Here is a 13,333-nt window from a genome sequence, read left to right as displayed (position 1 = left end):
GTAACAAGTCTTAAAATAGAATTACCAGTTGTTAACCTTCAAATTTTAATTGTTCCACCAACTTAGGTGTTAAAGTTGAGTGATGACATAAGTTTGAAAATAAATATAATAATTTAATTTATAAATACGTGTAGTTAGCTTTTTACACCTTGTTTTTCTCATATACATATCTAGTACTTGGCTACAAAAATCTGAATACTATAGTGCATTTATTTTTGTCTTGCAACTTTTCATTATATAAAATCTAATTCTTAATTACTGTACTAACTCTACAAGCCGTCTTACAGTAAAGTTGAATTTGTAGTTTTCCTAAATAAGAGGAGTTTGAGTCAGAATTTAGACTGGGAACTTAGGGACCCTCCCCCCCATTTTTTTAAATTTAAACTGAATTTATACTGTGTTCTAACCAGGGAGCCTCAGGGGATAACACTCTTTTCCGTTGTCATTTTGGCAAGTACTCCCGAGTAAGCCGGTCTCCACAAGGCGAGAGGTTCCATTTGGTAAAAGCACTGTTGTCCATGTAAGTGTTGTGACTGCAGTAGGTTTGGGGAATTAAGCAGTTGGTGTGCTGGTTCGAGCATCCCGGTGAGCAAGTGGGGTGATGAAGTCAGCAGCGCAGGGTGTGGGGGAGACCTCAGGGCAGGGATGCGACGTTAGGGCAGAGAGTGGCTGGGGAGCCAAGGGATTCCTCGTACAGCTGGGCTGTGCTACCCTGGGCCCCCTGCTCCAGCCTACCTTACAGGAGGGTGGAGTGTGTGGAGGATCAAGGGTGAGCCCTGCAGCAAGAACCCTCTGAAAAGGCGGCCACACAGCCAAGTTGCTGACTCGCAGCGTCTGCTGAATCGAACTCGCCCCCGCAGCAGCTGCTGACAGTGCGTTTCCTTCTCCGTCCCCAGCTCTTCCCCAGCCTGAGCCTTCGATTTCGTGCACAAGTCAGGATGAAATCACCACCTGGACAGACTGGGTGGGCACGGACACAGTGTTCAGTCCTCTGTTTCGCACCGGCGTCACCTAATAAGCACCGCGTCTCCCACCCCCGTGAGCCAAGTGATGTCCTGGTGCTTCCATACAAATGGCTCATCTCGTGTGGACCAGGAGCCATCTTAGAGCCTGGAGTTTGGTTTTAAGAGTGCAGTAGCCGGCCCTGTAACCTGAACGCCTGGGAACCAGGAAGGGCAAGTGTGGCTCTGCCTGGGGCCCCGGGCACCTCCGGGCCCCTTGGTCACTCCGGGCCAGCAGTCAGCTCTCTAGCCCAGCAGCTTTAGCAGAAGATGCCTTTTCCCAAATGAAATACTGCATGGAACCCCATAGATGTCAGATTAAAAGTTTTTTAATATAAAGGTGTTTTGTAAATTGAGATTTACAAGAATTAAGAAAGCAGTTGGGGGGGGGTTGACTTTTACAATGGGCAGAAAACATTGGAAATAACGTGAATGGTAGATACTATCTTGTGTTAACCCCCCTCACCAGCTCACTTCTGAGTGTACTTTGTTGCGCATGGTGAGCAGTGTGTTTTGCCCTTTACCTTGCAATTCTCGGGGGCCTTCCATCAGACACGTGGGACAGAAGCTTCGTTCCAAGGAAGGCACGTGAGCAGCAGCCAGGGCAGCACAGAGTAATGGGGCAGGAACGTGCTTGACTGCTTCTGATTATAACTTGTATAAAATACACGTTTACAAGATTGAAGTCCCAATCTGACATCTGTTGGAGTTTAAAGCACCTCCTCAGAGCTCAGGGTCTGCAGACAATTTGAAAACCACACCCAAGTCAAAATTGCTGCCTCCCCTTGATGAGCAAAGCAGCCCCTGGCTGGTGCCTGTCCTCTGGCCATAGGTAGAATTCCTACCACCCTGAAGCTGAAGGTTGGTCTGAAAAGGTTCTCGGAGCTGGGCTTCCTTCCCCCGAGACTGGCCCGCTGGGAGACGCTGCTGCGGGGGAGGCAGCGGACAGGGTGTTCTTGGCGGCGGCAGCTCCTTCCCGTGAAATAGGGTGGAGATGGCTTTGTTTCTTTTAATGCACTTTTTGTGTGAGTTGAACTGTTCTCAGAGTCAGGTGTTCATTCTGTGCTGTTGGAGTTAGTAGCCAATCTGGGGGGAAAAGGCTGCCTCAGAGCACGTTCTCACGGCTGAGCAGAAGCACCCTGGGCTCGTTGGTAGCACCTCGTGTCTTTGGCACGGCCTGATTTTATTTATTTTATTTTTGTCTGCATTGGGTCTTCGTTGCTGCGCGCAGGCTTTCTCTATTTGCGGCGAGCAGGGGCTACTTTTCATTGTGGTGCGTGGGCTTCTGGTTGTGGTGGCTTTTCTTGTTGCAGAGCACGGGCTCTAGGCACACAGGCTTCAGTAGTTGCAGTGTGCAGGCTCAGTAGTTGTGGTGCACGGGCTACAGAGCTCAGGCTCAGTAGTTGTGGCACATGGGCTTAGTTGCTCCATGGCATGTGGGATCTTCCCGGACCAGGGCTGGAACCCATGTCCCCTGCATTGGCAGGCAGATTCTTTTTTTTTTTTTTTTTTTTTAATAAATTTATTTTATTTATTTTTGGCTGCGTTGGGTCTTCCTTGTGGTGTGCGGGCTTCTTATCGCGGTGGCTTCTCTTGTTGCGGAACACGGGCTCTAGGCGTGTGGGCTTCACTAGTTGTGGCTCGTGGGCTCTAGAGCACAGGCTCAGTAGTTGTGGCGCACAGGCTTAGTTGCTCCACAGCCTGTGGGATCTTCCTGGACCAGGGCTCGAACCCGTGTCCCCTGCATTGGCAGGCAGATTCTTAACCACTGCACCACCAGGGAAGCCCACAGCCTGATTTTAGGTCTAAGCACTGAGAAAAATGAGAGTCCTAAGAACAAAATGTGTCGGTTCTTTTCAGTGGAATAGCATGTGTGATTTAGTTTTCAGAGAAAACACTGACTTCGTCTTCTTTCTCCCCCTTACAGGTGGGTGACATCGTGAAAGTCACAAGGATGAACATAAACGGCCAGTGGGAAGGCGAGGTGAACGGGCGCAAAGGGCTGTTCCCCTTCACGCACGTCAAAATCATCGACCCTCAGAACCCGGATGAAAATGAGTGATGCTGCTGCCCTGTGCCTGCTGCTTCATCGTCCTGCCCCACACGCCTCCTTCAAGCGGGGAAGCGTCCTCTCGGGCAGGTCACACGCGCTGCCAACGTCCAGCTTCTGCAGCGGGCAGCCTCCCACACATTGGAATGCTCACAGTGGCTGCCCCGGCATTTGTATCATAGTCGTGTTGTCAAAGAGTAGCTGATTTTAGAGTTCTTTGGATCATAAACTGGAAACACTGGTAGAGGCACACAGGTGAGAGGAGGTGCCGAGGACAGGGCTCCCTTCCGGCCAGCACCCCGCCTGTCCCTGGGCTGACCCAGGGTCCCGGGGGAGCTCGGGCCCACAACGAGGCCTTGCCGCTGGGAGCCATGGGTGGTGCCGTCGCCGGCGTGGTTTTCCGTGAAGAGCAGTGGAAGTGGACCCTTCAGAAGAGGGAATTCTGCCCTAAACTTCCCACGTCAGGCTTTGCTTTTTTTTTTTCCCCCTCTCGTTTGGTTTGGTTTGGTTTTAGAAGACTTAATTAATTAGACTTGTGTGTTCTGAACAGGTTTTTAAGTAGCAGGTTAGCTTTTGTGATGAGACGAGGGATGGCACGTGCCTCTGAAGCTGCTGTCACCGCAGGAGCACAAGAAAAAGAGCCCTGAGGCAGAGGCCTGTACTGTCTTGGTTGCCAGTGGTACCTTGTGTTGCCAGATAGCAAACAACCACCACCACCACCACCCAGCAGTTGTGGGCTTCCAAGCTGCGTGCACAGCCTCTTGGACGACGTTGTCCCCGCAGGCATCAGAGCCAGGGGCGGGAGGGTGATGTGATTCACCTTGTTTGCTGGCTTCCTGTCCAGGCTTTCAGTGAATGCACCCCTTGAAAGTATAGGACCCAAGTTTCCTTAAAAAAGTCGTTGAATTCACTAAGAAATCTTTAAATTCCACTCACTGAGGCCCAGTTCTCCCTGCCCCAGCAAGCTCCCCAGGCTGCCCAAGAGAGATGGTGCTGCTAATGCTGGTTCCATGGTTCTTGTGTCCACACTGCTCTCCAGCAAGAAAGTGTAGGCTCTGGGCCTTGGTTGATGCATTTGATGTCTAATGAAATGCATCGTTAACCATTACTGATTTGATGTTAAGGTTTCCCTGTTGGCTAAAAGAGGCCTGTTCATACAAGTCAGCTGGTACCAGCGTGTGACCGATCCCACGTCTATAGCACACGGCCGACTAGATTTCTGGAACCTTTTGTGTAGTTCAGTGTGCCTGCCCTTCTGGACCCTGCTGAAGACAGGCCTCAGCTGAGAATGCGTCCAGCAGCCCTGGGGGTGTGGTCTCAGCCTGATAAGTAACTGTCCTCCCTGAGCATCTGCTGTAGCCTTGGCCCTGGCTCGCAGGGGTCTTGGGTTTTGAGGTTTCGAGCAGTTATTCTGGTCAGAACCAGCAAGGCCACCATGTTTCAATTTCTCTTTAATCAAATGTTCCATCAGGTAGGTAACCATCATATTAAAAGACTCTTGAGGGTGCTCACATAGCCCTGTCTCTCTATGGTTTTCTTGGAAAAGGCTTCTTTGTGGGCTCTTCCTGATCAGTGAGAGCTGTGACCACCTTGCTCCCAAGGTGCCTGTGTTGCAGTCACCTCTTGTTCTGGGTCCAGGCCCAGCCTAGCCACACGGCAAGTGGCACGTGTGTGGCTGGGCCCCTGCCCTCTACCTGGGGATGATGCCTGCCCTGTGGCCTGTAACCCAGTACCCGAGGGGGTCTCTCACAGAAGGGGGGGACGTGTGCCTTGTCCAAAGAGCACACACCCTAAGGCCTTGTTAAACCACATTTAGCCGAGAGGCTGGGCACCTTTGGATGGCAGTAGTTGGCTCAAGTATAAGAAGTATATGGCCTTTTGGAAAGCAAGGTTTCCTTCCAGCCGTGTTTGCTGACCAGTAAACAGCGCGACCCACCTCATGGGGATCACTTCAGAATCAGAACACCCTGCAAACCTAGGTTTACTTCAGAAGGCATCTGTTCAGTCGGTCAGCCCAGGTGCATGTCTCCAGGGCCGCCCCAGAGATTCGGAGCCCCAAATAAGGTGAACCTTGAGCTCTGAACTGGAGATGTGTGCCGAAAGTAGTACCTTTTTGAATTAGAACCTTATTAGTTTTTTAATCAGCCAGGGTAATTCTTTTTTTTCACACTAAATATACAAGAAACAGCCCACTGCCTTGGCTTTGGGCCTGGGCTCCCCAGGGGTCTGGGAAGACTCTGCTTCAGAAAGCGACTCAAATCTTCCAGAGGCATGGGCTTCCCTCCTGGGCAGGCTTCCTCTTAGGACTGTCCATTATTGCTACTTGCTCTGCTCTACTGTGTGTCACTTAAGAAAATGTGTGGATGTTAAAGTAGCTCACTGGGGAAGAGAACAAATTATGTGCTAAAGGAATTGACAGTTTGATTAAAAATTTACTTATCCTGGAAAATGAGTTGTCCCTGTCACCTCTGCCCGCTGTTGCTGCCCGGGGACACAGCTAATGAAGAGGAGGACATGTGGACGGACTGCCCTTCGACGACTGTCACCCAGATAGGACCCCTTCTGTGCTCACGGTCAGGAACCTGAGGAGAGAGGGCCAGCTGCTCCCTCCTGAGCCTGAGCATCTGGCCTGTGCTGACTCCCTTCTCCAGCTGTTTACACACAAGGCGGGCCGGGACCGGCGGCCACTGCTCTTGTAAAGTTTGCTCAGAGGAATATGAACATTTTATTTTTGAAAAGGGATGGTGTTTTTGTGCCAGGTGTTTATAATTTAATCCTTTAATAATATTATGTTCATTAACCTCTTAAAATGAGTGAATCCTGATTGTTTTCACACCGAACCGGAGACACCACCGAGCTCGCCCTCAGCCTCCACCCTCTGGGACCGGAGGCCTGTGTCCCTGTGGCTGCAGCCAGTGGCCCCGAGCTGGGCGTGTGCTCTCACGGAGTGGAAGGACAGTCCTCTGAGACAGGGTCGTGGTCTCTGCAGGAGGAACAGTGGCCTTGCTTCTTGACGGTCTTCACTGTGTGTTTTAAAATGACAACAACACAACACAAAACTCTTCTGACCTGTAACTTAAAGATCATAAACTTCAGGCAATAATATTTTATGTGTAAGCTTTTAAAATTATTTTTGGGGATCATAGCTTGTTTTATTTTGTGCTATAAAATTAACAGTATTAAATGACTTATATTCTTAGAATACATGGAGTGTCTTTTCTTAACAGATCAGTGCCTTTTTATTTTTGTATTCCATTTTACGTTACTGGTCCCGGCATCAGACCCTTGTTTCCATGGCCTGTTTGTACATTGTCTCAATAAAACTTGCATCAGCCGGCGGTGGCAGCGGCTTTCGTGTTTCGGTGTCTCCTCAGTGCTGCCTTGGAGGCCCTCGCCCCCCCCAACCCCCCAGCAGTTAAGCACCTGCTGGGACACCTGTGAAGCAGTGGCCAGCTGGTGCTTCTGCGAGTTGCCCTGCCCAGCCCTGCTGCTGTGGACTGAGTGGAGGGGAGGGGCTTGGCACCGGCACCACTCACACCCTGGCCTCCCGGGGGCGGGGTGGCAGTTCCAGGCCCAGCATCCTCCAGGGAACTTGGGTGTCCTCCCTCTAATGGGCGCCTTGTCTGAAGCATGAGTTTCGGAGCAGCCTCGTCCCTGGTCAGGGCATGAGACCCACCTGCCTTTCTTAAATCCTCTGCTCCTGTCTGTGGCCCTCCTAACAGGCTCCGGGACCTTCAGCTAGAGATGTTGGGGGGCCTGCTGATTTCCCTGCCGCCCCCCAGCCAGAGCTGTTCCGGCACCTATTTGTGTGCTGAGAGAGGTCCAAGTGTCGTCGTGGTAAAACCTCCAGGAAGGTGCAACCTGCATCATCGCGAGCTGTGTTGCTGGAAAGCTTGGGAGATTCCAAACGGTCCACTAGTCCTGGAAGAAGGAAGGCCTCAGAGACACCTTTGAAGAGTACTTTCTGCTTGGAAAGTTAAATTTTGCTCAGCAACGCTGGGCTGGATTCCTCCGTGGTGGGAAGCCCTGGGAAGTGAAGCTGCCTCCCCACTAGGTGAGTGTCAGGGCCCAGGTCTTGACACCCCACAGCGTCTTTGCATCCTGGCCTGGAGTGACCCACCCTTCAAGCCCTGGCCCTGCTCATGGCTCCCCGACAGGAGGTTGAGGCCTGTGTCCAACAGGGGGCTGCAGAGATTGGGGGGCATCCCCTGCCCACGCCTGCTGCCCTGGGGACACCATCGCACTCAGTCCCCAGGCTCCCGGGCTTGTAGCCCAAGGTAGCCTGTGCCTTGCAGCCTGGCACTGAAACGGGGGCAGGGGGAGGGGACTCAGCTACACCCTCCAGGCCCACATGCCAGAGACAGCCCCAGGGTGCCGACTTCAAGCTCAGAGTCCTGAGGGAGGGGTCGGGAAGGGGAGCCCTTGGGGTGGGCACCCAGAGCTGCCCAGTGGCCAAGGCTGGCCAGTGGAGTGAGTGGTCTGCCCAGTAGCTGTGTGGAGGGCAGGGCCAGGAGCAGGGGGACCAAGCTCCTGCTGGCCCTCCGAGGAGTTGGGAGAGTTTGGCTTTGGCATTGAGGTTAGAGGGAAAACACCCGTAGGGCACAGCATTCAGAAGTCCTGTGTCTGGAGAAAGGCCACCCACCCTGTTGACTCCACATCCCAGTGTCCCTGTTGCCTGTTTATTATTGTATTTTCCAGAGTTATTCTACAACATACAAGTAAATACATCTGTAAGTACTCTTTTTTAATGTTTTCTCTACAGAAAGGCAGCATAGATCACTTCCTGTTCTGCACCCTGCTTTATTCCCCCAGTCTGTTTAGAGGTTGTTGTGAATCAGAAGCTGAGCCTCTGTTCTCTTCCATCACTGTGTCGTGTTCCTTGAGGTGGATGTGCTGTCACTTGGGTAACCACCTGTTATTGGTGGGTATGTAGGTCCTTTCCAATCTCAGGTGGGCAGATGCATTAAAGTGAGTTCCTCTGACTGGGATTGCTGGGTCAAAGGCTCTGGGCACTGGCAGTTTTCAGAGCTGTCGCTAAATTGCCCTCTTATAGGGATTGCCTCAATTACACTTTCGCCAGCGATGTATAATATATGAAAATATAGCATTTTTACAAACACTCTGTACATACCTTGTTTATGGCTAAACAATATTCTACTATGTGGCTGAGGCAGCTTATATTAGCCCATCTGTCCTGGCGTGTGGAAGTTTTTGCCAGTGGGTTTTTTTTGTTGTTTGTTTGGCTGTACCAAGTGGCTTGTGGGATCTTAGTTCCCTGACCAGGGATTGAACTGGGCCCTGGCAGTGAAAGTGCCAAGTCCTAATAATCACTGGACTGCCAGGGAGTTCCCCCAATGTTTTGATGATAGGAAATCCTCAGGTCTAAGTAAGGGCTGCAGGGGTAGGGCCCACCTTCCAGCTCCTGGGCTGACTCTGGTACAGTCCTTGCCCCAGGTGCCTCCCGGCCCTCCTTCCCCCTGTCCAGTGCCAGTCCTAGTTGCTGGTATTTTTTCCCCAAAGACACATGTGATGAAAACCCCTAGCCCACTCCTCCCTGGCCTATGAGATGCCTCCATGCCAGGCTGCTGCCCAGAGCCCAGCACTCGAGCCAGACTGGACTGACACATTCTGAGTCCCCAGAACTGGCCATCTTACCTCCTTGTCTTTGCCACACACTTCTCCTGCCTGGATGCCCTTCTCTCTGCTGAACTCCAAAGGGCTCATCTGTCCTCGGCTCCTGCCACCTCCTAGGAAAGCCCCCTGACCTTCCCTCCCTCCATGGGGACTGGAACTAGAACTGGTCACCCCTGAGCCTGGAGACAGGACAGGACTCACGACAAACCAGCAACTTGGGGAGGGTCGAGGCTGGGCTGAAACAGGCTGGTGGGAGCCGGCTCCACGGGGTCGGAGAGCCCCCGAGGACCCTGGGGGTGCTGAGATGTGGCAGTCAGGCTGTGTAGACCGACCTGCGATGTGGGCAGGGAGGCTGGGCTGCAGCAACCAGAGCAAGCCAGGGAGTCAGGGGTGAGGCCAGGAGTGGAGGGGTGGGGACGGGCTTAGCGCAGGCTCCCCAGCCTGGGGATCCCCCAGCGTCTGCCTCCATAAGAATAAGTCGCGGGGTAGCTGAGGGCACCATTCCTGCCCATCTTGCCCCTCAACACAGCCAACCTCAGCTAGGATGCTGGCTGTGCTATATCAGCTCCCCCAGCATTTCCTGGGGACCAGTCAGTCAAATCGAGGTCTCCCCATCTGGAAATCCACCAAAGTCCCCAGGGAAGAGTCCACTCTCTGCCCTCTGAACCCCAAGGCTCAGGGTGGGCCCTGTGGACTCTCAGGTCGACCTCCAGGGGGCGCCAGAGTCAATCCCAGTGTTAGACGTTGCCGTTCTCTCACTCTGTGGCCTAAAAAAGGACAGCCCTACACGGCAGAGCTTGGAGACCCTAGGCTGAGAGGAGTGGGGAACAGGGATGGGTGTGAGGAGGACAGGGACAGGCTTGCATGCTGGGGGGCCCAGGGATCACCCCTTCACCTGCTTCTCACACCTTGGCCTTTGGAGTGTCTGCTGGGTCTGTGTATTGTCAAGGCCACTGGGATGGACGCTACCACGTTGCCAGAATCATCCTCGGGGCAAGATCAGGACCTCAGGCTGCCCAAGGCTTGGAGGCATCCTAAGTCTCCTTGGGTCCCGGTGTCCACACGCACCACCTCCGAGCCTGGGGCTTTGGTGAGGCCGCCCACCCACCTACCTTCTGTTTCAGCTTTTGCTCCATGAGGATCTGGTCATTTCTGCCCCACCATGGGGCAGCCAGAGCCTCAAGTCCATCCGCAGGGTAGAGGCGGCCACAGTGGACTCGCCCCATGCAGGGCATCTCCCCAGGTTGTTGGCCTCCTCACAGTCCCCACACTGACCTGTCCCCTCAATGTCATCTCTGGCATCCCATGCTCAGCAGCCCCCACCCCACATCCTGCGTGCCTGCTGTGTCCCGTGCTGCCTCTGCACCTGTCCTGGTGTCCTGGAGGATCCCTAGCTGGAAGCACTTCAGTTACCCCCAGATTCTTGCGGAATCCGGGGCAGAAGGGGCTCACTGACTCAAAAAGGTCACAGATCAGGACTCGAAATCTGCACTGGAGACGTGGCAGCCTTGGCCAAGCCTGACAGGCCTCTCCCCTCCCTCTCCCAAGCTCCGCTTTGTAAGCCCAGCACAGCCAGCCAGCCAGGACCCATGTCTCCGCCATTCACCAGCAGCGTGGCCTTGGGGAGTCCCTAACCTCTCTGAACCTCAGCTTCCACATCTGTAAAATGGAGATGACACAGAGGACCTTCCACCTCAGGCTGTTGTGAAGAGCAAAGGAATAAATGCACATAAAGCCACAGACACGTTTCTTTACAGGGCACAGTGTCTTCCTGGCTGGGGACTGGGGGGTGAGGGGCAGGGCTGCAAGGTCAGCACAGTGTGGAGTAGGGGCAGGCTGACTGGAGGCCAAGGGCACAAGGCCAAGCAACACCTTCTGCCCAGTGACGGGGCCTCTCCTGTGGCAGCTGGCCACCCCGAGCGGTGGACTGAGGGGTGGACGAGTGTGACCCATTCAGGCCCTGCTCCTGCCCCTGGGCGCCACGCAGCCTCCCCAAGCTTCCCCATCTGTAAAATGAGGGGAGATGTGCTTGCCCCCATGGGCAGCCTGGGGCATAAAGAGGGACTGCTTCAGAGGCCGGTCAGCCTGGCATCCTAACCAGAAGGGAGCGAGGCCCAGAAAGGGAAGAGATGGCAAAAAAGAAGGCACGACACCAGCCACTGAAGGAGACAACAGTTAGTGGCTGATGTCGGGCCCAATGGCCCCATGTGCTTAGTGACAGATGAGACACCACTTCCCTGGAATGTGCCCTTCATTCATTTCCCACACAGTCATGAGTCCCAGTTTGCGGGAGGGACAAGCCCTGCCTGACCACAAGGCAGAGTCTGGACAGTCAACACAGCGAAACCCTGGGAGGGGCCGGGAGCTGGAACAGCAGGGCCAAATCCAGTCTGGGGAGGCGGCTTAGGGAGGGCTTCGTGGAGGAGGGGACACAACACCCACCGGGGTGGACCATGATTTATGGGGACCCAGGAAGTTCTCCCGGTATAATGACATGTGGGAAAGAGAAAATGTCATAAAATATAAAGTAGAACGTTTTGGTGTGGGGAGAGTGGACGGAAGGACGGAGCTGAACCCCCAAAGCAATCAAGGTGTCAGGCAGTCAGGCGCAGTTTGGGAGGTTTCTGCGGGTGATTCACCTGCCCCCAGCTCGCTGCCCACCTGCCCCTGGTTCCAAGACTTAGGAAAGAAAGAAAAGGAAAAACATTGAGACCCGGCGCGCGGCCCAGCCTGGCGCCCCACGGGGGTCGCAAGGATGCTGGGGACCCAGACTCCGCCCGGCGTCCAGGGCCAGAGGGCCCCGCTGCCTCCCACAGCCTCGCATGCCGACCCGGGCTGCTCCCACCTGCGCGGCCGCCCGGCGGTGCTGGGGCCTCGGGCTCCGGCCGCATTGTCGCCGCAGCGCCGGCCCCGCCCCGCCTGCCCCGCCCGCCCCGCCGCAGCCCCGGTGGCTCCAGAGCGGAGGTCCGCGCCGAGCGCAGGTGAGCCCGCGGGTCCGGGCTGACTCGCCGGGGACTGGGGGCCTCACCGGGGAGGGGGCAGGCCAGGCAGAGAGCCCTCGCTCTCCCGACGCGCCGCCCGCTCGCCGCCTCGGGGCCCCGCTGTGTGCGGATCCCCTTCCTGGGCTGCCGGTCCGGTGGGGGGACCCGGCCCGAGGGAGCGGGAAGGCAGCTGGAAGGACTTCCCGGGAAGACGGGAAGACGGGCTGCACATGCAAAGCAGGAGGTTTGCCTCTAGCCCCGTGGGGGAGGAGGTGCGGGCCACAGCCCCCCGAACTTGAGGGCCGGCTGTGGAGCTCAGATGCCCTCCCAGGAAACTGGAAGCCACTGGGGGCGAAGCTGAGCAGGAGCCCCTCGGGTGGGTGTGGGAAGGGCCCACGGGATCCCTGGTGAAGCGTGGGACCCGGAGGAGTGGGGAGCCTGCACAAGAAGGGGCTCTAGGGCTGGTCCGGGGGACAGGCCGCAGGCTCCTGTAGGTGGTCAGCACTCGGGGACTGTTACAACTTTTTGCATTGGGCAGTTTGTGCACAAGGGACAGCACTCTGCCAAAACTTGGGGTGCCCTCTTACCATGCCCCTGGCGAAGACCTTTGCCTTGAGTGGGGGCGTCTGGGCCTGCAGGAGGTAGGAGGGCTCCACGCCAGCCTGGCACACAGTAGACCTGGAGAAGTTTCCGTCCCCAGCAAATCTCTTTCCATGCCCAAGGCCCTGGAAGGTCTGAACACCTGGGCACCTGGGAAGGGAGGGAACGGCCTCGACAGGCACCTGGTGGCAAGTTGAGGTCCCACCTTTTCTGGAATCTGTGGCCCAGTAGGTGAGGCCTGAGGCCAGGCAGGAAGGAGGTGGGCAGGGCTGAGCCAGAGGGAAAGCCAGGATCTGGGGAGGGGTCTTGTGCCCAGGTAGGGGGCAGGTGGGCAGGTGGTGGCCAAGTTTTACGGATCTGCCTTGGCAGTGAGTGGGGGAAAGAGCATGGGTATACCCAGGTGGCCTTCAGGTGCCACTGCCTCCTCACCTGTGACAGCCCTCTAGGGCAGGTGAGACCAGGTGCTGGGCAGGAGACAGTCCCTCCCCAACCTTTTCATCTGGTTCTCAGCCCCCTTGCTCTTAAGCACCCACCCAGGGCCCTTGCTGGGATCTGGGCAAAGCCGAGTGGGCCTCATCCACTTAAACTCCAGGAAGAACTTCTGGGGGAAGCCGCAGGGATAACAGTGGGGTGGACTGTGGGGAGGTCAGTGTAAACAAGGCAGCTACACCTTTGTCCTGGGCCTTCCAAAGTCCAGTCTGTAAGCTGCATGTTAAGGAAGGCTCACTCTGTGGCCTTGAGGGCTCCTTGGCTGCAGGGACCTCTTTGTTGATGGGGTGACCCCTCCCCCAGCCCCATGGCTTGCAGGGTGATACGGGGGCTTCCTGGATCCCTGTCCGTCTTGGAAGTAACTAAGGTGGGAGGGAGGTGGGACACCACCTGGTTGCCCCTACCTGCTGCTTGATCTTGGCAAGCCCTTGGCCCCTCAGTTTCTCCATCTACTGTTGGGCATGACCTCAACATCAGGGGCTTTTGGGAAGAGCAGGAGAGGGGGTGGGAGCCGGAGCTGTGTGCCTGGCCTCCGTTTCCTCCAACCCCACCAGGCCCGGGCTGGCCGCCCACTTCTG

General features: G+C 55.4%; 1 protein-coding gene across 1 annotated transcript in view; it reads left to right on the top strand.

Moving 5' to 3' along the window:
* CRKL (CRK like proto-oncogene, adaptor protein) overlaps positions 1-6,401 on the top strand; it is a 30,975-nt gene extending 24,574 nt beyond the window's left edge. The window contains exon 3 of the mRNA XM_007196285.3: positions 2,929-6,401. Coding sequence (XP_007196347.1) covers positions 2,929-3,063 — 135 coding nt within the window. The 3' untranslated portion in view covers positions 3,064-6,401. The remainder of the gene's footprint in view (positions 1-2,928) is intronic.
* Positions 6,402-13,333: the final 6,932 nt, after the last annotated feature.

This window comes from Balaenoptera acutorostrata, chromosome 13, assembly GCF_949987535.1.
Source record: "Balaenoptera acutorostrata chromosome 13, mBalAcu1.1, whole genome shotgun sequence".
Classification (NCBI taxonomy): Eukaryota; Metazoa; Chordata; class Mammalia; order Artiodactyla; family Balaenopteridae; genus Balaenoptera; species Balaenoptera acutorostrata.
This window is presented reverse-complemented; position numbering and strand designations above follow the sequence as displayed.